This window comes from Electrophorus electricus, chromosome 12 (genome assembly GCF_013358815.1).
Source record: "Electrophorus electricus isolate fEleEle1 chromosome 12, fEleEle1.pri, whole genome shotgun sequence".
In the NCBI taxonomy this organism is placed as follows: domain Eukaryota; kingdom Metazoa; phylum Chordata; class Actinopteri; order Gymnotiformes; family Gymnotidae; genus Electrophorus; species Electrophorus electricus.
Genome location: NC_049546.1, coordinates 5,097,813 through 5,123,725, shown reverse-complemented (window position 1 = coordinate 5,123,725; position 25,913 = coordinate 5,097,813). Strand labels below are relative to the sequence as shown.

The 25,913-nt window shown below is 41.7% G+C and overlaps 3 protein-coding genes and 1 non-coding gene across 6 annotated transcripts; 2 read left to right on the top strand and 2 right to left on the bottom strand.

The window, feature by feature from the left end:
- The first annotated feature begins 1,100 nt into the window (after positions 1-1,100).
- On the top strand, positions 1,101-8,541 carry xkrx (XK related X-linked). The gene is made up of 3 exons (XM_027022594.2): positions 1,101-2,084; positions 6,560-6,825; positions 6,997-8,541. Exons 1-3 carry the CDS (start codon positions 1,744-1,746, stop codon positions 7,776-7,778), a joined length of 1,389 nt encoding a protein of 462 aa, XP_026878395.2. The 5' UTR covers positions 1,101-1,743; the 3' UTR covers positions 7,779-8,541.
- A 298-nt stretch (positions 8,542-8,839) lies between these two features.
- On the top strand, positions 8,840-13,519 carry nox1 (NADPH oxidase 1). Its single transcript, XM_027022590.2, has 13 exons — positions 8,840-8,897; positions 9,134-9,229; positions 9,525-9,635; positions 9,861-9,945; positions 10,274-10,425; positions 10,539-10,720; positions 10,813-10,939; positions 11,070-11,162; positions 11,259-11,500; positions 11,698-11,860; positions 12,033-12,179; positions 12,374-12,498; positions 12,597-13,519. The coding sequence occupies exons 1-13, from the start codon at positions 8,853-8,855 to the stop codon at positions 12,721-12,723; spliced, it is 1,695 nt and encodes a 564-aa protein (XP_026878391.2). The 5' UTR covers positions 8,840-8,852; the 3' UTR covers positions 12,724-13,519.
- A 64-nt stretch (positions 13,520-13,583) lies between these two features.
- On the bottom strand, positions 13,584-21,442 carry cstf2 (cleavage stimulation factor, 3' pre-RNA, subunit 2). 3 transcript variants are annotated; one of them, XM_027022587.2, is made up of 15 exons: positions 21,283-21,442; positions 20,778-20,856; positions 20,534-20,703; positions 20,302-20,438; positions 19,707-19,826; positions 19,353-19,475; positions 17,744-17,846; positions 17,396-17,458; positions 16,897-16,962; positions 15,010-15,154; positions 14,654-14,811; positions 14,420-14,556; positions 14,278-14,316; positions 13,975-14,113; positions 13,584-13,825 (listed from the first exon to the last, which is right to left on the bottom strand). In XM_027022587.2, the coding sequence occupies exons 1-14, from the start codon at positions 21,359-21,361 to the stop codon at positions 13,991-13,993; spliced, it is 1,542 nt and encodes a 513-aa protein (XP_026878388.1). In that variant the 5' UTR covers positions 21,362-21,442; the 3' UTR covers positions 13,584-13,825; positions 13,975-13,990. The 3 variants fall into 3 exon arrangements, with proteins under 3 accessions (XP_026878388.1, XP_026878389.1, XP_026878390.1); XM_027022588.2 differs by having other exon boundaries at positions 16,897-16,956; XM_027022589.2 differs by lacking the exon at positions 16,897-16,962.
- A 2,061-nt stretch (positions 21,443-23,503) lies between these two features.
- Positions 23,504-23,576, bottom strand: trnav-uac. The gene has a single exon. It is a non-coding gene; the product is annotated as a tRNA-Val (tRNA).
- Positions 23,577-25,913: the final 2,337 nt, after the last annotated feature.

The following is a 25,913-nucleotide window of genomic DNA, read 5'->3' as shown; positions in this document are numbered from 1 at the left end:
TTTATTGTTGGACTCGGTCAGACTCTGATCCTTTACAGTGCTACTAAGCTTCTTTGTTTAGAGACCATGCTGTTTTGGGGACCTCAGTGTAATACAGTAATGTAAGATTGGCTACTTTGGAACAGTGAGATAGACCAAGTATGCATGTAACTCTCACACACCCTACGCCACAGATGCCCAATATACCACCACCCTGTGTTCAGTAACAAGAGAAGGCAGAATGCACCAAAGGGCATTGACCTAGACTATGATTCAGCAAGATATACGCTGGAATTGGCAAAGGGTAATATTCTCAAACCCTACCATGTGAAATATGAAACACAGCAAAATATAACAATATTTTGTTACATGCATACTTGGTTGGGACACTGTTAATAGGGAGAAAACTGTGTTTAGCTGCAGTAACTTTCAACATGATCTGTATTGTAAATCTAATTAATTGTGCAGAGCTGACTTAAAAGCAAATATTCTTATTGACATTCTGATAGAATAATATATAGGGAAACCTGAACAAACAAAGTATTTTTCTCATATAGCAAATAATAATGACGGGTTAAAAAAAGCATTTGCATTATAGTTGTTAATAGTCCAGTAAGAATTCCCCTTACATGCTGACAAACAAGAAATTGGGTAAATAAATAAAGGTAGAAGGGTTGATGTGATAAGGCCAGAAGTGACTGCATGGTTAATATTTAGGAAAGGGTTTTCCTAACCATCGTTGAGGGGGAATCACTGAAAATTTGATATTTCTTGTCATTTCTCATTCAATGCTATGAGAAGTCAAAAAGTGAGCTGCAGTGGTAATGTCAGAAGATTTTAAATGTAAATGACCTTTTAAACTAAGGACCCATGGATGAAAAATGGTTTGAGCACCTTTGATTATGAATTTATTTATATATTTATTTTTGCTTAACTTTGATTTGTCTAACTGAAAGCTAGTGACAGATTAACTACCAGTTAGCATTATTGTTTAGTTTTCTTTAAACACCATTCCAAAAATCGTCCCATTAAAAACAGCGCTTGTTCAGCATTAGGCGGAGCCAGCACGTGTACTGAAAGGGCACTAGGACCCGTGGGAACGAAACTGAAGGCAGTGACTTGCCGTCAAAGACGAAGTGTAGGGACACACCTGCCTGTCCAAATCACAAGGACCATGCAAAACCAAAACCATTTCTGGTAAATTTTCAATGGAATCCTCGACGAGACGATACGACGTCGTTGTGATTCTCTGCTTTATTTCGAGTCGTTTGCGTCGGAGTGTTATGCCAAGTACGACTGTGTCAAAGTTGTAGGATACAAAGACGTGTTTGTTTCGTTCACAAGTTGGACGTTTTGCCTGTTGTTAGGGCGACTTTTTTAGTCCGATCAGCAAATGGTGGCGAGTCCTTCATTCCCAGTGGTCTGGGGAGGTGAGCATGCATCGGGAACTACACGCCGACTCAGTTTTGTTAGACGGCTAGCTGTCCTAGCTAAGTTCCCTTATGTCTGACCGCTGAAAGGAACCGACAGCTGTGAACCAGGCACTGAAAGTTACTGGGAGAGGTGCAGCTCGGATGAAATCAAAGCCGTATGACTCTAACAAGTGCGCCGCTTTTGCAGCAAGACTTTGCACTCCTGGAAGCCTCGTATGTCTCGTTGTTTTTTGTGTCTTTTTGCAATGTGGTGTCAAAGCCGATCGCCTCATGAAAGCTGAACTCCACGGTCATCCCGAGTGATCGAGGTTGTTGGAGCCACGGGGATAAAATGGATGAGGCAGTCGAAAATTCCATATCGGAGATCCCACAGGTCTCCCCCGTCCCGGCCGAAAACGGGTTCGTGATGGTCATCAGTCACAGCAAGGTCCACCCTCCTTTCAGCGTCGTGTGGGCAACAGTCCTCTACTGTGCAGAGTTCATCTGCGCCGCTGTGCTGTGCAGCATGTACGATAGGAGCGGCGACGTGATCTGGATGGGTCTGACCATTACTTTCATACTGGTGCCCAGTGTGTTGACCCAGCTGACGCTGACATTCATTCACCGGGACTTGGGAAGAGACCGTCCGCTTGTGCTGTTTATGCACCTACTTCAAATGGGGCCGATTATCAGGTGTGTAACGGTTAACTGACATTCGATTACAGGCACAAGGTCACAAAACTGACACATCGTCTCTACATTAAAGCCCTTCACAGCCAGCGAGCTTTCCGTTAGCTGTAGCGCTGGCTCCTGTCACCATAGTGACGATGGTTGCGCCAGCTGCAGTGGAGTTCCCTAAACTTGCCCACGGAAGAAAATGACAAGCTACATTTCGAGTCATCTTTGTAATCCGTATTAGGTTACTGTGCTCAAATCCTTTCGGACAGCCTGGCCATTGCCACCGTTTTGACACATCACCCGTGCAGCGTGTGGGCCCGTTTTCCTCAGCCTCCCCCCCCCCCCCCCCCCCCACCCCCCCCCCCCCCCCCCCCCCGAGCGCAGGCCCGTGGGTGTAAAGCCACATAAACCGTCCACAGACAGTCTTCGTTTCACTTTGTAGTGAACCATCCCATTTTCAAAAGTTATTTTTTTCAAATTAGCCTACAGATTACACATCATGGATACAGTACATGATACAGATCCAAGAGTATGAGCCCTGGGCCTTTAAAAAGTCCTTTGTTTATTTGGATGTGTTTAACATGTCCTACGGGTATGCAAACAAAGAGAGTTATGGGTTTTTAAAATGGAACATTCTAGACATTTGTAATGAGCAGACACCTAGATGTTCTGAACTCCAGATTGTGTACAGCCTTGTTGGATAAAAAGTAACTCATTTTCAGGCAGAGTGTGTAGTTACCAGGTGGTGTCTTAAGTAGATATTCAAATGCTACTTTGTCAACATTCCCCATGGAATTTTAATGGTTGTTTCAAATCTAAGGGACACAAGGTCTAGCATAAGGTGCTAAAGGTCTCCTGTTGACAGGAGGCAGCCACTTTGAATTGTTTAGGTTAATTAGTGAGGATTATTTACAAATGAGGACACTGCTTTTACTGTATGTGATGTAACTGGGAGCGTTCAAGACGTGCCCAGAAATTATATGTTAAAGCGGGTGTAGCATAAAGCTCATTGCCCTTTAATGCCTCCTTTGTGTTTTGTACAAGTATTTTGGTCTTTGTAGTACTTCAGCTATTGTGGGAGGTGTGTAGTGAAGGCATGGTGTGTGCAGATATGCACACATCTGTTGTGTAGCACAGCTGAGCAGACATCTTGTGTAGCGCCGCTGCTGAGTAGTCATCTGAATGTCGATTAAAGCAGGGTCAAGAGTGTGGAATGAGAGTTGTGCAAGTACAGCACAGCGTCTTACGGATGATTATGCCATTCTTTGACCGGAAAAGATATTAGAAAATATCTACTCTTCCCTGTCTCAGCTACTGACCTGTTTTATTTTGGCCTGAAATCTTTGTTGTGCTGCTAAATTGCTTTCACAATGATATTAACTTAGAAGCATGTACATAAAATACAACTGAGTTATAATAATAATATGGATAAAATGAAGTAAGAACCAACCATGACCCAGATGTGGTTATGTTAACAATAAGTCATTTGACTGCTTTTGGTTCTCCTACTCCTATCTTTCTACAATGCTACTTTTACTAGAGTTGCCCGGTTGCTCTTTCCATAAACAACGGTTACAATGGAAAAGGGAAGGTTCTTTCTAAGAACAGCCAGCCGACTGTAGGAAACAACAACAACAACAACAACAACAACAACAACAAAACCTGCTCAAGTCTCTTCATTGTACTGGTGCAGCAAGGTTTATGGTTGCTGGCTCTGAACAGGTTCCAAATAAAATCATAATTAGCAGCTTTTGGTTTTGGTTGTGAGGGAGAAAGACTACTAACAGTTTCTTCCAATGACTCTTCACCTTAACTGTTCAATTTTTGTTTCCTTGAAACATGTGAACATGGCTTTTTACATTCTCTCACAAAAAAGGTTTGGCCGTTAGTCGCCCGCCCCCAATCATCTGTCACAATTTCTAAAATGAGGTGGTATTTACAAAAAGATGTTCAGTGGATAAACATCATGGTACTAGCAACATAATAAACATGTTGCTTTTAGATGAGATTTAGACATGTCATCATGTGCTCTTCCTTTATTTGGCCCTCACCAAAACCTTTTTGTCAATTCAAAGTGCTGAAACATGATTATAAGTAATCAGATCTCATTCAGGAGGCCTGCTGTTTATTCTCATCTGAGTCATCAGCCCTGTGACTATCTTATGAATGTGCAGTAGTTAAAATGCGAACAATTTTAGTGCTATCTGCTCATGAGGGCAGCTATTTGCATTGTCCTAAATATTAGTCTACATTAGCGTGCTTTTGCTTTGCCGAGGCCAAAGCTTGATGTTATTGATCATGTTACACGATTCCCTGTCTCTGAATAACTAACAAAGGCAGACCAAGGGTATATAGCTGTGCAGAATACAGGCACGCCTCACTTTATCAAATTACAAATGCCATTTACTCTGAAGCCATATTATGGTTCCTCAGATCAGCTAGAAGTCCTCGGAAAATTACAACATGGTGTATATTGGAATATGTTTTCCCTGGCTTCTAGGGGCTTTTTCCTTTGTAACTGTAGAGTTAGACACACTATGTCATGTGTTGCCGTGCATGGTTTGTATTTCCTAAGCATCATCATTATCTCTCTCTAAGTGTGCATTTCCTTCCTTGACTGTAATTTTCACACTGATGGGTAATGGAGCTCTTTAAACCTAGCCATTAAACAGACACATGTAAAACACCAGCACTGTCACCATGCTGGGTACATGCATGTCAACACAAAGCCATGCGGTACTTCCATGTTACCGCCTATAATGAACTCTTTTAGAATGGTTGCACCTAAAAGCAGCTGGTGACTGTATGTGCAAGTTAGGTGTTTTGATTCAAGGGTTAGAGAGTGTAGGAAGTTGTTTACAGTCTGCAATGATGTAAATTGCATTTATGGCTGTCATAAAGCTCCTACAGGGATGTGCACTTATCTTTCAGAAATAAGCGTTCATTTTAGCAGTTGGCCAATATGTGTTTTACAATGGCCAGTGCTGGTATTTCGAAAGCAAGGAGGCCAATGGCGACATAGAAACACCACCACCTCGACTTTCTTTCTTTTTCTATCTATCTATCTATCTATCTATCTATCTATCTATCTATCTATCTATCTATCTATCTATCTATCTATCTATCTATCTATCTATCTATCTATCTATCTATTTGCATCTTATAAAATTCAACAATATTAATAACAACTGACAGAAAATTGCTGAATTATTTAAGTTGTCTGCATTCTCTCTGCTTAAGCAGATCTGCACTCTGTCTGTAGTGCATTTATTTTAAATAAAAGAAGTATCCACTAGATAAATTATCACCTAAATGTAATCAAAAACAACTTTGTTTTTAAAACAAAATGCTGGGGGGGGGGGGGGGAATCAACAGATCAAAATTGGATTTTTATATATAAAAGCAGGATATAAGCAGTGCTCATAATGTTTGTGATTTGCAGTGACTAACACATGGGACGTGTGCATACATGTCTTTGCTCATAGTTTTTTGCACAACTGTCGTCAGTGTAAATTGATTGATTTCTGGGCAGGTGTGTGAAGGCTCCTGAACTTGTTTAGCTGAAGGATCAGGTTTCAGGTCTGCTGATCGGCATGACCTCCAGCTGCCTTCTTAGCAAATTAAGGTGTGTGAGACACTCGCTGTTTTCTACACTCGACTGAGTTCCCGCCATGTTGAAAGCTGCCAGCCGTAGGGAGAAATGACAACACTGTGTGCTTAGTGATGAGGAGATTCTGGATCACAGACTGAACACTGGCCCCACCCTTGGCCTCGCTTCAGCCTTGGACCTTGTCAGACCAGAGAGATTTGTCTTATAGCAACTGAGAAAGCATCAAACATCAGCTGGGTGTTCTAGTGTTCGTTCTGTGTGTGGACCCATTTGCCTGCACAGGGTGAGCTCACAATAGCACAGCTACAGAGGCACACCAACACCGAAATGAAACCCCTTCTCCTATCATTTGCCCTAGTCTGTTCATAGAACTATTGAAGCGCTACCATTTGACTGTTTGATTATTGTATTATTGTTCCTGCTTTGTTTTTCAGGTATGTGCTCAAACAGTGGTACTTCCCTGTGACTGATGTTACAAAAGCACTGTTCTGCCAAACTAGACCACGCCCTATTTGTGTCTTAGTGAACAGGAATTTTAAGATGAAGTCAGATTATTTTCTGCACACTAGTGCCTTCTTGTGGAAGTAAACGATAGTAGTGATCATGGGCAGTGACTTTGCTGTAAAATGTTTGTTCGTGGTGTTATTTATATAGTTTGCTCCATTACTCACACCTGAAGAAAAGCATTTTGTTTCTTACCTACATTTTCACACTCCCTGTCTAAAGATGAATTTTAATATATTTTGGTAATGTTTGCCAGGGTTTGATTTCTATTTGGACACAATATCATCAGTCATCGTATCAGCGGTTTCTCTCGCTGGTCTCTGCACTACAAATGAAAGTCTTGTCTAGACCTTATCCGTATCTCGCCACTGTACAGGTGTGTAGAAGCTTTGGTGGTTTACTGCAAGGCAGGCAGAGAAGAGGAGCCTTATGTCACAATTACGAGGAAGAGGAAGCTGAAGAAAGGCAAGGCCGTGGGCTCCCCCATGGAATGGGAGATCGGACACTCGGAGCGTAAGCTCACTGTCCACCGTGATGCCTTCAAACGCACAGCTGTCATCCAGGCTTTCCTTGGCTCCACCCCTCAGCTGACGCTACAGCTATATGCTGCCATTCAGGAAAAGTATCTCCTTCCCGCCAGACGTGAGTTATCATGGGCAGTGCATACAACATGTCTCTAGTTTCTCCGCTAGGGGGTGCTGATAGAACTCTAGAAGCTTCGAGTCTGCTACTTCTTGTGCTTTGCATCAAGCACAGTGTAATGTACTAATGTACTTTCTCATACCAAAATGTTCTAATTTTTCCTTTTCTTAGTTGCTCTGATGGTCGTCTCCCTAATATCAATCACATACGGGGCACTGGTGTGCAGTGTTCTGGCCATACAGATCCGCTATGACGATTATAAGGTGCGAATGAGTCCTGCCGCTTACCTCTGTATGGTGCTATGGCGAGGCCTGGAGATCACTACGCGCGTCACCACCCTGGTGCTCTTCAGCACGGCACTCACCTTCTGGGTGATCCTGGTGGGCGGGGCCAACCTGCTCTTCTTCTTCTTCCAGCCGTGGGTGGAGTTCTGGGTGCGGCGGGCATCGCTCCCCGAGAATGTGGAGAAGAACTTCAGCAAGGTGGGTACGAGCGTAGTGCTGTGCATGGTGACGCTCCTGTACGCGTGCATCAACGTCTTCTGCTGGTCGGCCGTCCAGCTCAATCTGGCTGACCACGACCTGATCGAGAAGCAGCCGCGCTGGAGCCGCCTGGCCACGTACTACACCCTGCGCTTCGTAGAGAACCTGGCGCTGATCGCGCTGTGGTACTTCTTCAAGTCGGACTTCTACGAGTACGTGTGCGCACCGCTGCTGGCCGTGCAGCTGGTCGTTTGCTACGGCCTCGGCGTCCTCTTCATGCTGCTCTTCTACCAGTTCTGCCACCCAGCGCGGAAGCTGATCAAACACAACGTGGAAGAGTGCCTCCGTTGCATGTGCTGCCGGGGGAAGGCTCCGCCCCAGCGTGCCGGAGACCCCATGCTGCTTCCACGGGACCAACTGCTCCCGGAGCGGGAGGTGGATATTGTGGATGACTTCACCGAGGCAGCTTGACGGGGACTGTGCTGTTCACGTCATCAAATGTTGGGCGTTACCTAGCGTATTTGCACGAGTCTATGCTCAGGAGTGCCGTGCTGACTTTTCTAAAGACAAGCCTGTGGAGAGAGCTACACTATAACTGCTGCAGGTGATTAAACAAACAAATATGTTGTGTTACAAGAGTATTTTGGGCACAAGAATTTTGAATTGGACTTGCGGAGCTGTTACTAAACTCTCATTTTAAGTCTCATTGCTTTGGTGTGGAAATGAAAGCAGGCACTGATAGATTCCCGTGAGCTGCTGGCTGCTAGATATCAAAGAATGTCATCTGTTTAGTTATGCAGAGACAGGTTCACAAAGGCATCCTTCAGAAGTGGGTAGAACACACAACCGTCGACCAGGTGTGCTGAAAGCCTGCCAGGTGTCCGACTCAGAAAGAAGTGATGTGGTTATTTAGGGAAATCCATGCTTTACTCTCTTGTAGGGAATGAACATCATCAAAAGCAGAGGGCAGGTGGTCCAGTGGTTTGTCCCCCAAGGGCACAATGAAACTCTTGGGTCATTTCTCATAACAGATCGAGGTTGACAAACACTGAAGTATTTACCTGAGTGTTTAGTTTTAAGAGTGTATGTCAACATCTGTTGAAACTGATTGCATTTATTTTAAAAGCCAAAAAAAGGAATGTCTTAATTTTGTATGTTTGATGTCCCTGAATGATGTATCTGATCTACTGTCTATAATTTGAATAAATATTAATAAAATATTTTGAACATCTGACAAGATTTTCTTTGTTCAAAAATTGTATCACAACGAGAGTATAGAGATGAATTCAAAACTTCCTCGTGTACATTGATCGCTGTGCTACCCGAAAGTGCTCAGAAAGTGCTCATCTTGTAATATAATGCTATTCTTAGAAGAGGTTTTCCCCACGACTATTTCCTGCTTTTCATCCTTTATCACCCCAAATGGTTTCCTTGTACCACCACAAGGCGAAGGCGAAGGCGGAGTTTGGCCGCAAGCAGGCAGGCTATTAAAACGAGAGCAGGTAGCGATCGGTTCAAAGGGAGACTTCCACTGCACGAACAAAGATGGGTAATTGGATTGTTAACCATGGACTGGAAACCTTTATTCTGGTAAGAACACGTACAGATAAATTTACTCTTAAATGGACCAAACCTCAATATTTAATTTTTAAAATAGCGAAAGTAAACTATAAACTGTAAGTATAGCAATATTACAAACGAATTGAATTGTAAGTGTTACTCTAGACGGTAACAAAATGTATAATCAACGCGTCTGGATAAAGTCCAAACTGGCAGATCACACCGACTGTATCTTTGAAGAATGACATTATGATTGTTTTTTTCAGGTGGTCTGGATGGGCATCAATGTCTTCTTGTTTGTTTACTTCTATTCGTTTTACGACTTGGGGCCTCAATTCTTCTACACACACCAGCTACTAGGAGTGAGCGCCATCACACGTCTAATTATCAAAGCTGCATTCTGATTTGTCTTGACTGTTAAAACTCATTTCAGATGGCAAGATGAGAGTCTAAGCTATGAAATGCATTTACTTTTAAAATGTAAAGTCCTGATTCCACAATCCTGCAGTTCTGGGAAACATTTTTCTTGAGACAGAATTGCAACACATTAAAACTAGGTCCTACCTTTATTTTGGCTTGAGTCTAAGTAGAATGTACTATTTAATGTGGCAAAAAAGAAAGATGGAGGTAGATTAAAGTGGGTGTGTTGCCTTCCAGTCTGCACTGTCATGGGCCAGAGCCCCTGCTGCCGTCCTCAACTTTAACTGCATGCTCATCCTCCTCCCAGTGTGCCGGAACCTCCTGTCTCTGATCCGTGGCAACTTTATGGTGAGTTGGTGGGGTGATACAGGTGTCGGTGTGTGCGTGTGCGTGTGCGTGTGCGTGTGCGTGCGTGCGTGCGTTGGAACGTGTTCTGTGGTGAGTTGGTGGTGTGAAATGAGTGTGTGTGTGTGTGTGTGTTTGTTGAACGTGTTCATTGGTGACTGTTTCATCATAGAACTAAACATGGTCTAGGACCTTTTTAACATAGCCCTTCTTTTGTTTACATTTCAGTGCTGTGGAGTAGCTTTGCGGAAACAACTGGACAAAAATCTCACTTTCCACAAACTTGTCGCCTACATGATTGCATTGATGACTGGTAAACTATTTAACTGTGTCCTACTTAGATAACTAACAGGAAATGGCAGGGATTAGTCAGATATCTGTGGGGATTAAGTGCACACCTGAAAAGCCATCACAGTTCTTGTGGTTTCTAGGATTTTTAACATGTTTTTTTCATTTGCTCAAGTCTAAAAAATACCTAGCAATGTGGGGAAAAATTCTTATTGGCTATAGTTAAAAATTCACCAAGGATGGACATTCTTGAAAATTAAAACCTACAGCAGATGAATTCAGTCCTCAATACTTCTACACATGCCATTGTGAGACAATGGCATTAGAGACCCTTCTGTTTTCCCACTGTCTAGCGGTTCACACTGTTGCCCATCTGCTCAATGTGGAGTGGTACATTAACAGTCGACATGGGAAATATGGTCCCCTCCCCGGTAATCTGTCTGCCCTTCGGGACAACAGAGCAAAAAACACCACCTACCTCAATCCTATCGAATATGATTATACAGTGAGTTTTGCCACTTGTACTATATCCTGTTTGCATTCTTCCAAACATATTTTAACAGTATTCAGTATTCAGAGGGAATTGCCATTGACAGCTTTAATGTACTTGCGCCCCAGACCCCAACCCTGTTCGCATTCACCACCATTGCTGGCCTTACTGGAGTTGTGATCACCCTTGCTCTCATCCTCATGATCACATCATCAATGGAGGTCATTCGACGAAGCTACTTTGAGGTCTTCTGGTATACGCATCACCTTTTCATCATCTTCTTCGCTGGCCTTGTCTTTCATGGGGCAGGGTGAGGCTTCAGCACTGTGGACACTGGCTCGAGACGGTTGACTTTTCCTGATAAGAACAGCATGTGAAAGCTGACATTTGCTTCTGATGCAGGCGCATTGTTCGAGGTCAACAGACCACTGAGCCGCCTCACGACACCATTTTCTGCAAAACACAGCCGCAGAACTGGGGCTTGATTCCTGAATGCCCAATCCCTCAGTTTGTTGGAGGGTTTCCTCAGGTAAGGGTTAACTAGGTAACATTTACATGTATGTATATATTTACATGTATGTACATGTACCATAGGTAGAATTTCTGATGGAATTTTTAGGTCTATTCCATAGCACTCATTTGCTGAATGCTTTTCACAGACCTGGAAGTGGGTGATTGGTCCTATGGTGATTTACATATGTGAAAGGTTTCTGCGGTTTATCCGCTACATGCAGACTGTGAGATACAAAAAGGTAAGCCTTCACTGATGCCATGGAGTAGCATCATTAGCAAAAGTAGTTTGTCGGGTATTTTGAAAGCAAACAGATTTTCTCATTTATATCCCCTAGATTGTGATGCATCCATCCAATGTCCTCGAGCTACAGTTGGTGAAGTCTGGTTTTAAGATGGACGCTGGGCAGTATGTTTTCTTAAACTGTCCAGCTATCTCCCAACTAGAATGGCACCCATTTACACTGACCTCAGCCCCAGAGGAAGACTTTTTCACATTGCACATCCGTTCAGCTGGGGACTGGACTAACCAATTAATTAAGATGCTAGAAAATCTACCAGAGGGGAGTCAAGGGCCGAAGTGAGCCATTACCTTATTTCTCTTTTGAGTTTTATAGCACACATTTGACACTGCTTTTATAAACCTGATCAATATCTAAAGCATAAACTCAGGCAATTTCATGTATTCAAAAATACAGTATTAGCAACAGACCATATACAGCAGTATCATATCTCACCATGGAAAGCCTAACTATCTGATTTCTGATTTTCATTCAGGATGGGTGTGGATGGCCCGTTTGGAACTGCCAGTGAAGATGTGTTTGATTATGAAGTCAGCATGCTGGTTGGAGCTGGGATCGGGGTGACCCCGTTCGCATCAATTCTGAAGTCTATCTGGTATAAGTTCAAAGATTCCAATCCCAAGCTGCGCACCAGAAAGGTGAGAATGTCTACTTGTGTCGAACAGGCAAATCAGGTTCTTGGTCAAAGCTACAAACATTTTGATGTTCGTTACATCTCAGAATGTGATCTTCTGGCTTCTCAAAGCTAGATGTTCAGTTTGCTGTCAGTGTGGCGTACCGATTGTTTTTTGTCCTTAATTTTCCACACAGATATACTTCTACTGGTTGTGTAGGGAGACAAATGCCTTTGAGTGGTTTGCAGATCTGCTGCAGGTGCTCGAAAAAGAAATGGAGGAGAGAGGCATGCGAGACTTCCTGACATACAAACTTTACCTCACTGGATGGGACCATACTCATGTATGTTTGCTTCCATAATACAAATCATTTGGACAAATTGGCACAATCTTTTTGTCCTTTTAGTACAAAGCCTGTCCTTGTTATTACAACTTAAAATAAATGTTGTACTAATTCGTACAGCAGTTAGTACAACAAAAGAGTTCATGTGGACTACTGCCTTGGCATGTTAGACTCTATTCTTTCTTTGATTATAGGCAGCCCATGTGATGGTACATTTTGATAAAGACACAGATGTAATCACTGGCTTGAAGCAGAAGACTCACTATGGAAGACCCATCTGGGATAAGGAATTTGAGCAAGTCCGGCAAGAAAATCCCTCGTAAGTTTAAAACTTAAAAAAAAAAGAAAAAAGATCATGTCACCTGCGTTTGATCCAATATAAAGATATTTACTTTTCATCCTAATTGATACCTACAGGTCAGTAGTTGGCACATTTCTGTGTGGCCCAGAGTCTTTAGCAAAAGTCTTGGCAAAGAAATGTGTGAAATATTCTGACGTGGATCCTCGGAAAACCAAGTTTTACTTCAACAAAGAGAACTTCTGAATGAAACTGGTGCAAGTAACCAGCTGAACCTGAAGGACAAGCCCCCTACCCAAATAACTTGATTACAATGAATCTGAGTGATGTTGTAAGGGTATGAAAGGACTGTTTTTATATTTTGTAAGCTTCACTGCCTACCTGGGTGTGTAACCCTGAAGTAGATACAACTACCTCCTCAGGAAAAGTATATTTGCAGGGCCAGAAGTATGTCTGGTCTGGGCGCTATTGTGAGTATGAAGTAGGAGCCTGACTGTTAGTCAGCTGTTAGTGTCTAGCTGTTTGTAGTAGTGATGGTGTTAGCCCAATCAGAATAGTAAACATTTCAGGAAGCACCCATTTCCCTCAGTCATTATAACTGTGTATGGGCACAGTACTGTGTGTATTTAACCTCTGCAATTTTCAAAAGGTGCATGGAGCACCCACACTTGCCCTCAACTACAAATTAGACTATAATGCTTCCTTTTTGAGCCATATGACACTTTCTTTAATCTGGGTGTGGCTTTCTGAGTTGTTACTATATGCTTGAAATAATCCATGCTTGGGTTTTAACAGTGTTGATCTATACTTTTCACAAAGTTAATGGCAAGAATGTTACAAGTAGATTATTTACAACACTGTTGAATCTTTTTTTTTTTTTTTTTTTGGTGTACATTTTTCACTTATGCTTCCAAGAAGCATGCTCCAGGAAATACAAGAGGAAGATGTTTCCTGGAAATCAGTTTTCTTTCATTACAGTAAAAGTAAATGAAAAGTAAACAACACTTAAGCTTGCATTAAAAAAAAAAAAAAAATCATTCTCCAGTGATGTATCTGTAAATGAAATTATCGCATAAAATAAAATTAAGTAAAAAGGTAAACAGTAAGATTTTTCACTTTTTTTTATTGAAATGTTCTGACAGCCAATAAAGTAACTAATAAAGTCCAGTCATGTGCTTGTCTCCCTGTGAGACCACATCCAGGTTTGTTTGCTTTCAACATCAACAGTGCAACTGCCATACATTTACTTTCTAAACAAACGCAGGTTTCAAAATTTAACATGGCAGTCCATCATAGACCAATACAGAACAAAGCCAAGCATGTGTTGCAAGCGTGTCTCGTGTCATTTCTGAAAAACAAAAGAAAAAAAAAGTTGTTACTTTTACATTCCTCACATTCCTAAACGGTACAACATCCCGAAGGCACTTGAGGCACACAATGGTAGTCTACCGCCTCAGAAACAGTTAATCAAAACGTCAGGCACGTGAAAAGACTCACGGCACGCTTGGAATCTTCAAGGTGCACCAGCCGTCTTCTGGATCTGCTCTTTCAGAATGAGAATACTCTGCCTCTGCTCGGGTGGCAGCATAGCGATCTGTTCTGGGGTCAGTTGCAGCACCTGCATGATCAGAGCAGCCTGGAAGGGACAAAGACACAGGAGGTGCCAATCAGTTAACCCAGTAATGCAGAAGGAAGAACAGCGCAAGCAGGAAGGGCAAAGGATTGTTCGTCCGTTGAAAATGAGTGTCACTTGTAAATGGAAAATTAAACTCTGTCTTAAAATGCATCTGCCACACCTACCTTTTCGTGGTCTTGCGATGACACGTCAGAGGCAGGGCCCTGTAGAACAAAGTAAAAAATGTTTTCCTTTTTACCATGCTAAGCACAATGAAACAAAATAGGGCGGAAGGATTAGCAGCAAGTGCAATGGTTCAGAGCGTACAGGTCGAGCCGACGGCGGTGCACTTGTTCCCATTGCGTGTGGAGGACCCTGCATTCCACTGGCTACAGGAACTCTCTGGCCTGCCACAGGACCCCGAGCATCTACAGCCCGAGGATCGCGACCTTGAGGAATAGGAACTGTTCAAATAAACTGTAATTAGTTCATCCTTCTTGTCAACACAAACTTAGAAACCTACATAATACCATATGGTGTGCGTCACATATTATCAAGTACCCCTGGAGTCCAAAGGTGGCCCACGCTGTTCCATCATTGGGCCTCTGGGATCTCCCATCATGGGGGCTCCTCTCATGTCATGGGGTCCACGCATATCTGGGGGAGCCATGTGCATCGGTGGCCCTTGGTGCGGTGGTGGAGCACCCATATAACCCCGACTGTTAAACACATACACTCAAGCATGAAAACTAGACAGAAGGACTGACTGAAAAAGAAGGAAAACAAATTAAAAAAAAACAATGGCCCAAGATCACAAGCAGCAATGACCATTTGAGTTTGAAAGATATGTTCTAGAAGGAGTAACATATCTGACAGTAAAGTCATCTGCAAACATCCCGAAGAAATGTTGTACCCACCCTGGCTCCACTACATCTCCAGTGACGTTTACTAGTGATCCACCTCGAGGGTCATTAGGACCGTCACCCAGGAGGCCTCGGGGGGGAATGCCTTGGGGTCCTGGTGGTGCTCCTCGCATAGGAGCCCGTGGGTCTACCATGGGCACTACAAAAAGACAACACCCACTCAAGTTAAAGGACTTACATGTGAGACACACATGAGGCTGAAAATGATGATCCAGAAATGACATGCAAAAACAAGCAACGAGAACTGGCCACAGACAGAGCACATGTGAAGGTACAGTTCTCAGCGAGCCAGTTAAACAAATTTAGGCCTTTATCCAACACACATTTTCCTTCTAAGACTTTGGAGAAAGTTGTTGTCCATCACCTATGCTTTGAAGGAATAACAAAGTATTTCAATCTGGTTTCTAGAAATCATTATAATACAGAATCAGCACTACTGACCTACTGAATAACTTGGATTGTGAACATTTTTCTTTTGGTAGGGCAGTTTTTGACACCATGTCATTTCAACGGACAGATTTGAAAACATGATCAGCTTAGGCTGACAAGTCCTTGCCTTCTGATCCTATTTGATTACCAAACTGTTAGTGCAAAAGAGTTAAATATGGGCCCAAAACAAGTTTATGTTTAGGGCAGCATACAAACCACCAATTAAATACAACCCCTTGAACACAGCCACGCAAAAGTTAAGGCTGTACTAAACACAAAGAAGCTTGGATCACCAGAAATGTATTTCATTTTAAACTCCATTAAAACAGAAGTACTGATGTTGGGTCTGATCAAAGAAAGGTTATTAATTTTATTCTATACCTTAATGGATATTCTGTAAAACTGAAAGTTAAAATTAAAGATCTTGGGTAACAGCTGATGTAATTTTACTCCAATATGTGACACCATTATATGAAGACAGAAGATATATTCTATACAGAAGATATATGCTATCCCTACATGATGTTGAGAAACTAGTATTATACCTTTAGAACCAGTGCATTACACTACAGCACTGTGTTACTGACTGGCTGCTGTGCTATCTGTAACCAACAATCTCACAATATAGCAGGCCTCAGCAAATGAAAGTTGCAGGATATTATGCCTGTCTTAGTCAATGTACTGACTTCCTATTAAGTCCCACATTGACTACAAAGTCTTGCTTTTAAATGTAAAGGCATTAAATGACCTAGCTCTAGCTTTCCAATCTCTTACAGCATTATTGCCCATGCCAACCACTTTACTCAGTGGAGGCACACATACTGGTAATCTCTAGAACAGAAGAGGTTGTTTTAGGTAGCCCTTCAAATCTGGAATAGTGATGCACAGAATACTAGTAAGGCAAGCTCTGTGGGTGACTTAAAATCCAGATTAAAGACTTAGTTATTCATCTTGGCATGTATATTTCACTGTATACTCTAATTTTTAGTAACGTTTTCATTAACATACTTATTTGAGGTCTTACCTTTCCTAAGTAAAGCACATTTAGAAGAGACTTTGGACTCAATTAATAAATACTGCCATCAAACCAGGGCATGTCTTTTTTTAAAAAACAAAAGAATTCTGTAGACAGAAGCAGATAATGACGCATTTGTCAAGCACATTATGAAAGGCTGACAAGGGCATCAAGGAAACGCGAAAATAATTTGAACTCATGCTGTAATGTTGCAACCTCCACTGTTTTATTACTGCTAACCTGTTGATCCATCCCTAACATTATATATAGTCAATTTTTCTGACAACTGGCAGTCAAAATACTTTGCATGGTGAAGAAGCACTGCTATGTAGAGGTGTACTGCAATGAAATGGTCCCTAGCATGAGCTCACTGGCCTATGAGTGGAACACAGCCCAGACCCCTGCACTCTCGGCACATCAGGGCAAAGCCGTGATACCTTGCGGCCGCTCGATAGCAGCCTGACCAGATGATCCAACAGGGGAGTCCTGAAGGGTTCCTTGGCCAGCATTAAGTAAAGGGAACAGGAAAAAGGACTGAGCAAGTATACACCATGGCCTGCAGATAGTACTCACGAGCATTTTTACAATACTAGGCTGCATGTTGCTCGAGGGTTAGAGGTGAACCAGTTTAGCGATAAAAAACCTGACTGCTAATCGTCTGCCCAGTCTATCTTCATTTTACAAGATTTGCTGTAATGCTCAGAAGGAGGAAAACATTTTTGAATGAAACAAAAGATTATCATCTAGACAATGATGAGCATACAATGGGAATCTATGTTCTATCTACATTAAAAAAATAACATAGCAGGTCACCTGTCTCATAAGAGAAAGAGAAATGAGACACCACAAAAATAACAAAAAATAACAAAACAAAACAAAAACACGCACACAACAAGCAGCTATTCTGCAAAACTCTCTTCCAAAAATCATCAGTACCTGGTCCTCTATCCATGGGAACGGGGCCTCCTTGAGGCATTCCTATCTGAGGCTGCATCCCACCTGCAGGGAAGGTACCAGAGGAAGACAGTTCTGCTCATGCACAGAACATACACACACATTTACATTTATGGCATTTAGCTGACACTTTTATCCAAAGCAACTAACAATTAAGACTGAGTACAACTTAAGCAATTGAGGGTTAAGGGCCTTGCTCAGGGGTGCAACAGTGGCAACTTGGCAGTGGTGGGGCTTGAACCAGCAATCTTCCTTAATCAAGTACGTTAAACACTGAGCTACCACTGCCCCCCACGCAAACACACATAGCTGAGGAGGCATCAGATTTACCTCCTGGTCCCAGAGGGCCCTGTCCTGGGATTGGCCCTGGCACTCCACCTCCCATCTGAGAAGGCTGCATCATCTGGGGAGCACCATTCACATGCATTCCTGCCTGTGATCCATGGAATGAAAAGAGGCTGTTTGTAAACATGCAGTTTTACATAATGACATAAAACAATTTTTTGTACTTAATGTTCATATCAGTTTATGCACAGACGTAGAAGAGGCACAACTAAGGACAATAGTATGACCATACTGAACCTTTTTTAACCTTTTCATCTACACTGCCTGGCCAAAAACAAAGGTCAAACACAACAACATATCCTTGGACCACCTTTAGCTTTCATTATGGCACGCATTTGCTGTGGCATCATTTCCACAAGCTTCTGCAATGTCACAACATTTATTTCTCTCCAGAGTTGCATTCATCCCCCCCCAAGATCTTGCATTGATGATGGGAGATTTGGACCACTGCGCAAAGTCTTCTCCAGAACATCCCAAAGATTCTCAATGGGGTTCAGGTCTGGACTCTGTGGTGGCCAATCAATGTGTGAAAATGATGTCTCATGCTCCCTGAGCCACTCTTTCACAATTTGAGCCCGATGAATCCTGGCATTGTCATCTTGGAATATGCCCATGCCATCAGGGAAGACAAAATCCATTGATGGAATAACCTGGTCGTTCAGTATATTCAGGTAGTCAGCTGACCTCATTCTTTGGGCACATAACATTGCTGAACCTAGACCTGACCAACTGCAGCAACCCCAGAACATAGCACTGCCCCCACAGGCTTGTACGGTAGGCACTAGGCATGATGGGTGCATCACTTCAGCCGCCTCTGATGCGCCCATCACTCTGGAACAGGGTAAATCTGGACTCCTCAGACCACAGACCACCTTCCGTTGCTCCAGTCTTTATGCTCCCTAGCAAATTGAAGCCATTTTTGCCAGTTAGCCTCACTGACAAGTAGTTTTCTTAAGGCTACACAGCTGTTTAGTCCCAATCCCTTGAGTTCCCTTCACATTGTGCGTGTGGAAATGCTCTTACTTTCACTATTAAACATATCCCTGAGTTCTACTGTTGTTTTTCTACGATTTGATTTCACCACACGTTTAAGTGACTGCCGATCACGATCATTCAAGATTTTTTTCCGACCACATTCTTTCCTCGAAGACGATATTTCCCCAGTCCTTCCACTTTTTAATAATGCGTTGGACAGTTCTTAACCTGATTTTAGTAGTTTCAGCAATCTCCTTAGATGTTTTCTCTGCTTGATGCATGCCAATATTATCCTTGTGAATCAGATTAACATCTTTTCCACAATCATTTGTTTAACAAATGAGCAGCTACTCACTGCATCAGTTAGGGTTAAATAACTTGTTGCCAGCTGAAACAATCACCCATGCAGTAATTATCCAATGGGAGGCTCTTACCTATTTGCTTAGTTAAATCCAACTGGTGACCTTTTTTTTTGACGAGGCAGCGCATTTTGTTTATGATTCGGGTCAATTCCTGACATTTGCCGTGGGTGTACTAATCGTGAATATAACCAAAGTCACAGGATGATGTTAGCGAGATATGAGACATAGCAGCGTGTGAAAAAGATGGAGGTGCTCACCATAGCCTGTGGCTGGGACACGGGAGCGCTGGGCTGAGCAAGAGGCTGGTTGGAGCCTGGCACTGGCCCTGCCTGGCTGCTGGGGTTTATGGGCTGCACAGCAGCTTGCCGATGAAGCATTTTCTGAAAGAAGCGCAGTGTCAGCTTCAGTGCACAGCTGAGATCGCTTCAGAGAAAGGCATAACAGCATTACTACCTCAACACTAAACAGATGAAATTACATCATTATCATAATTTAGCACTTTCACAGTTTTCTTTAGTATGCAATCCGTGTTCATTCTTGAAAGGTCCGTTTATGGACAGATCTACACAGGCCTCGTCTAAACGTCACTCGGTCGCCATGAAAGTTCTCACCAAGGCGATCTCTGGATCTACAATCCTCATGACGACCTGGGCTTGCAGAAGAGCGTAGGCTAACTGGGGGTTTTGCAAGAGCATGTTCCGTGCCTCCTGGGGACTGTTCTGAACACACAGCTGCAGAGTGACAAGCAAGGTCAGTTTTGCCCAGCGCCGCGGCTGTGCAATGTAATGCTCAACAGTCATACACATGATACCACATGAGGATGGAACATTTCCACATTAGGGATTTTAGGCAATTTTGATTGACAAAAGCAATCCCATCTTGTAAATACAGCAAGAATACACACAATTGTATCAAATGTATTGCATATTCTGCACGTGGACAATGCAACTTCCACTGTACGTAAGATGAAAAGCTGTGCTTCCCAGAATTATTACATTTGAAATAGTATTATAATCATTTTAAAAATTCAGGGGCTCAATAAACAGAAACTTTCCCGCTCCTTTTCATGATAGCATCTTAACCACATGTGTGCAGCAAAGATGAAAATCGAAATAACAAATCTAAATAAGATCTAAATCACAATTAAAACGTAGGGGAAAATGTATTACGAGCACTGCTCTTTGATTTGCTTTCCCATGTACTTACTTTCATCTGCTTCATGAGCTCAAACATCTGCTCAGGAGGCAAGCTAGCCACAGCTCTGCTGATAGACTCTGGAGCCTCCTCCGTGGAACAGCTATCTCCATAGGGAGACTCGATGATCGGAGCCCCAGTGCCCAAACCTCAGAGATCAAAGGGTCACGTAAGATGCTGCCGTTTACTTTCTGCAAGCGAAAATCTTTCAAAACACAAACGACTCTGTACGAGGAGTACTAACTCTTTAGCTCCTCCTTGTTCTTTTCACTGGCCGCGTTGTCCACACGCAGGGCTCTGCCACTGAACTCTCTACCGTTCAGGTTACGCATGGCACTGAGCGCAGTCTCCTGGTCCTGGTACTCGCAGAACCCATAGCCCTTTGGTTTCCCTGTTTCTCGGTCATACACCAACCTGCAAAAATGAGCTGTGTTTACTCTGCATGCATGCATGCACGAAGCTCGTTGCATCTCGTCTGACGCGCGTACCTGAAACTGACGACAAGTCCAACTTCTGAGAATATGTCTTTGAGCTGCTCTTCTGTGGCTTCGTACGGAATGTTTCCGACTATGGCAGAAGCACACATCGATCAGGGTTTCAACTAGTGCTTCCTCACACAACACGGCCAGCTGGGAGTGTCTGGACTCATTAGCGTAGCGATAACCTGATGGCTAACTAACGTAAAAACAGGCTAAGCTCAGCTCCCAGCTGGAAATCAGCATTGGTAAAATAAATAAATAATATATATATATATATATATATATATATATATATATATATATATATATATAGAATTTAAAAATCATAGACACAATCATAACTTGAATATGCTTGAATAAAAAATAAGGTATTGGAAAGCTCAGATCGGTAATGTTAGCAAACCAGCTAGCTACTTAGGGTCGCATCAATGCAGCAAACAAGTAAAGCAGTGCCTAACTAGCACAGCTAGCAATCGTAAGATAATTTATCAACAGGAGAATCTTTCATCTTTACCGAAGACAGAGCGTAAGGAGCGGTCAACAGCGGGATCCCTCGCCGCAGCTGTGGTCACAGCAGCTGTAATATTTGCCATATTTTTAGTTAAGGGGTTGTTTCATTTGAACGCGACTTAACAACATGTAACCAAAGCAAGCAACAGTGAAGTTAGCGGTAAAACGATAGCTAAATTCAAAATGGACACTAACGCGGTGTTTATTTCCAAATTAAAAGTCCTATTCCTTGGTTATTCTCAAAACAGGTTGGAAAGTGCACCTTCCGTACAAGCAGTAAGAAGACGTGTGTGTGTGTGTGTGTGTGTGTGTGTGTGTGTGTGTGTGTATAGACAAATTATAATTATAAAATATATCTAAATATAGTCATATTTAGCAATATACATTTATAAATATATATATTTAACAACCACCCAAGACAGACAGTTTTTCATCTTTAAACTTCAGAAGACCAAATAAACCAAATCACCTTATCCCAGAAAGCCATAGACTTAGATCTATATTAATAAAAAGTGTAACAGGATTTATAATGTTAGTAGTTAAACTAATGCTGTTGAATCATTTTTTAAATTTAATTTTGACAAACGCTCCAACATTAGTTCAGCAACAGAAAGGATCCTACCATCTTTTCCTCCCAATACAAGGTGATCATGACCTTAACATTCCATGATCTTTTCGAGGGAACATTAATATTTCTGGTTCCTTGTTCCCATGTGCCTGAGTTTAGAGCAATGTACCGAAAGTAGCATAAGGCCCTGTTCCAGTTGAAGCGTAGATACCACAATATTTACAACTAAACTTTTTTTTTTTTTTCAAAGCCAGGAAACTATTTAAACTGTTAACTAATTTATACACATTCAGAAAAATAGCAATTTCAGAACCCTGGACAGCTCCAGCACAGAATTAAAATTATTCTAAAAAGATCAACAACCTCTGAAAATTAATCACTTATTATATATTAGAGAGCATTTATAAAAGGAAGCTTTCACAATTCTGCATATCTGGTATAGTGAAGTTTTTTTCAATGGCAGTATAGGCAACCATATGTAACAACAAAAACAAAAAGTGTCTTCAGCTCTCATTATGGATACTTAGAAAAGGGGGTTGAATGGATACTTAGAAAAGGGGGTTGATTAGTATATTATTGACAGGCAGGTTGTGACAGGAATTAATTGCTGAGTGACGTGATCATAAAAAATCAAATATTGTACAATTGTACATATAGCTTAATTGCTTTAAAAACAAACAAACAAAAAAAAACATGATAATATTGGATAAATGTGTTTGATGTGAGCTAGTTTTGGGATAATCCAGAGCCAGGCTTTGATGAGCATTTTACTCCATGTTATTTAAAACTTCCCTAAATGTAAGTTACTTGGCAAAACATGTTACTTGACAATGTCGTGTATAGCCTTATCTATGCATAAGGAGCAAACACAGAACAAAAAAATTGTGCTAAAATGGGATTTGAATAACAAACAAATGATCACCATTTTTGGATGTTTTCAAAAACATGTCAAAAGATCCTCAGATGACATTTTACCTTTCCTAATTAACAGTATGAATGGAAATAGTCAAAATCAATATATATACATAAATACATGCAGTGGATTTTTGTGCCTACATATTGAAAAACCTATTTCAGGTCGACACGAAGTGAACAGTAGGGGTCGCCAAGACATTTCTATACCGACTTCAACCGTCAGCAAGTGGAGTCATGTTCCCCCACCCCCCACCAGTTCTATTTAACGTCTTTACAACTCGTGAACTGGTAAAGATTAGTTACAAATCCATCTTCCATTTCACCAATTTCACGGAAGGCTGTGGCCAGTGTCTACTTCGTAGACAATGTAGGCTGCAGAATGTAACAGGATCAGGAATGAATAAATCAAGATCAGTTCTGCATTTCGTATGCAGAATAAAATGTATGCTGCTGGCTAATAAATGTATACTGTTGGCTAAATAGTAGGCAAATTCAAAAGTCGAATATAATGGGAGTAGCGAACATTCCGGGTGTTTTGCATCGTATGTATAAAGGCTTCTGTACATGCGTGTAGTTGAATCTAAGTGATTGTTTCGGCTGCACGTGTTCGTTGTTTTCATGGTCTACTTTTAACGTGGGGAATGGGCAGTTTGTGGTGGGAGATGGACATAGTACAGTTTCTCACTAACGCTGGTGGTGAGAGAAATATTTGCGAAGGTACGTCCCAATTATGGAAAACATCTGGTTCCACTGGGGCTCGAACCCAGGACCTTCTGCGTGTAAAGCAGACGTGATAACCACTACACTATGGAACCGCATGCTGAGAGCGCTTATCACGAAAGGGTACAGTACAATGCAAAAATAAATCAACGCGGTAAGCATTTCTTTATACGCTTGTATCGAAACGTTAAATTATGCACAGATGGGTTCGCTTCTGCAGCGTGCAACACGCCACGGTTAACGTGACTGCGAGAAGCCATTGAAGCCGCTCTTCGTTTCGGCCCGTCGACGGTGAGCAGTCATGGACATGACTGTGGGTGTCCCGTCTTCGTGATTTTGTGATGCCATAACCGATTGCGCTCACGGACATGGAAGTCACCTTATTTATGTCCCCTGACGAAGTTGGGGGAGCGTAACATCCTCAGAGCTTACTAACTAGTTCTAACTCCAAATATTTCCTTTTCAGTTTACACATTCATTTATTATTTGGGGTAACTGTGTGTTCGGCTATTAGTAAGATTCCTGACAGACAATAAACAGTTACGAAAAGGTTGTGTGACAATGGCCGTTTTGAGAATGGCAGCTCGAGTAGGAAGGAGTAACAGGCATGGGAATTTTTTTCCTAATGGTTATTGGTATTAGGATGGGTGATAGCCTATTTAAAGCCATAGTTGGAATTTACGGGGAAAAAAAATTGGCCAGCGCTGGCACAAACAAGACTATGCTATTTTGTAAAACGTGGGAGTGAGAGGGTAGGTCGGCACTGGCGGACATGTCGACACCCTAAAAGACCAATGTCTAGCGAAATGAAGACCCACTTTCAGAATGCTTAAAACAGCCTGTATGTTCCTACTACGGAAGAGTTTAGGACAATTATATGCTTTAAAAGATATAGGAAGTGTACATTCTAGTACCTTCAAAAGATGTTGCTGAAGAGTAGTCTACCAAGCACTGAAAGACAAGAGCTCATTGTACATAGAATTGTTGTCCACTGATATCAAGCTAACAAAATAATGTAATTTGTCAGCCGTTTTATATAATTTGAAAGTCAAATGTATGTAGTCTTCATAAATGCTCCAAGAAACCAAACCTGGGCCAGACTTTGTATAAAACACATTCAATATGTGTACATCATTTGTTACATTTCCATTGCGAAAAATAGATTAAAAACCCTAGTGGCTCATACCTGAAAGAAATTATCTGCAGGAATCAATGTAAATATACATTCACCAGCCACTACATTACAAGCAACTAATTATACCTATACTTACTAGCGACATAAGGCATCCGTCTCTTATAGGGGCATTTTGTAAGTGTGCAGACTGTAGCTCATGCACAATTCAAAACCACGTTTTACCTTGTTCCTCAAGACCATTACAAATATAATGGGGATGTGGTGGAGTGGGGTGGGGTGGAGTCTTCAACGCAGCATTGATCTAGTGGCATTGCTGAGTTGGTACAGACACAAATCGGTGTAACTACTGTGTTGAGAGTGGTCTGTCACCCAGAAACTGACCACTGATAAAGGACTTGAGACAAATTGAGTAAGTCAGCAAATGGACTCTAACTGCACACATGATGTTTCTAATGATGTAGAGTTTTTTAATTAGTTTGTTAGGGTATGATTTTCTTGAAATTAGAATACAGATTTCTAATGAGGGCATTTCAGTAAATTGACATGTTCTTGCTCTGAACTGGAATAAAAAGCCCATTTTGGGGAGAGGGCCATGTTTCAAATTCTGTCAAGTGAATGACTAACAAATTATAGAACCATAAATGCATGGCTGGGTAGTAATAATACTGTCAGTCACATCCATTTTTAAATTGTAGGTTATCAAACCCATATGTCCTTGAAGAACTCTGTAGGTCTGGAACTTGGTCTCTTACCTAGATGTTAAACTTTGGTAGACTATAGATCAGATGAAATAAAGTTTACACTTCAATACAATTTGTTAAAAATTAAATTTTTATCCATGAGCAGTGATTACTTTGAAATAATTACCTGTGTTTTGCCTAGAATATCACTTCATTCAAAGTAATAAATTGCATAAAGAATATGAACACTATAATCTAGTTACAATATTTAAAACCTTTCTGGAAAATAAGTAAAATATGGAAGTGTACTCTCATTTTTAACTGGCAAAACCATACTACAGTTCAGGATGTTATAGTCACCTGTACCTGTGTCTGTTAACATACAAATTTGTCAGTCACCTGCTTGCATTATTAAACTAATTTGATGGCAAACAGTCCTAGCAGAAGCCATACTTATGCTTAAAAATGGACTAAACAACAGAAAAGCCATTACTCCGCAATTTATAGGCTACCCAATCCCCTGCAAAAACAAAGTAAGTGACATTCATCTCTTTTGTCTTATATTTGTATAGTAATTATGAATAAGCTATTTTAGTGTTATCTCAGAAAAATATATC

What these genes read in the sequence shown, in the direction of transcription:
- xkrx (XM_027022594.2), top strand. Translation starts at nt 1,744, where the DNA reads ATGGATGAGGCAGTCGAAAATTCCATATCGGAGATCCCACAGGTCTCC. An exon ending in CAAATGGGGCCGATTATCAG is followed by an intron (nt 2,085 to 6,559) that starts GTGTGTAACGGT and finishes GCCACTGTACAG; the next exon opens with GTGTGTAGAAGCTTTGGTGG. An exon ending in GTATCTCCTTCCCGCCAGAC is followed by an intron (nt 6,826 to 6,996) that starts GTGAGTTATCAT and finishes TCCTTTTCTTAG; the next exon opens with TTGCTCTGATGGTCGTCTCC.
- nox1 (XM_027022590.2), top strand. Translation starts at nt 8,853, where the DNA reads ATGGGTAATTGGATTGTTAACCATGGACTGGAAACCTTTATTCTG. An exon ending in ACACACACCAGCTACTAGGA is followed by an intron (nt 9,230 to 9,524) that starts GTGAGCGCCATC and finishes GTTGCCTTCCAG; the next exon opens with TCTGCACTGTCATGGGCCAG. An exon ending in AGACTGTGAGATACAAAAAG is followed by an intron (nt 11,163 to 11,258) that starts GTAAGCCTTCAC and finishes TATATCCCCTAG; the next exon opens with ATTGTGATGCATCCATCCAA.
- cstf2 (XM_027022587.2), bottom strand. Translation starts at nt 21,361, where the DNA reads ATGGCAAATATTACAGCTGCTGTGACCACAGCTGCGGCGAGGGATCCC. An exon ending in TAGATCCAGAGATCGCCTTG is followed by an intron (nt 19,476 to 19,706) that starts GTGAGAACTTTC and finishes CGCTTCTTTCAG; the next exon opens with AAAATGCTTCATCGGCAAGC. An exon ending in GGGCCCTCTGGGACCAGGAG is followed by an intron (nt 17,459 to 17,743) that starts GTAAATCTGATG and finishes CCTTCCCTGCAG; the next exon opens with GTGGGATGCAGCCTCAGATA.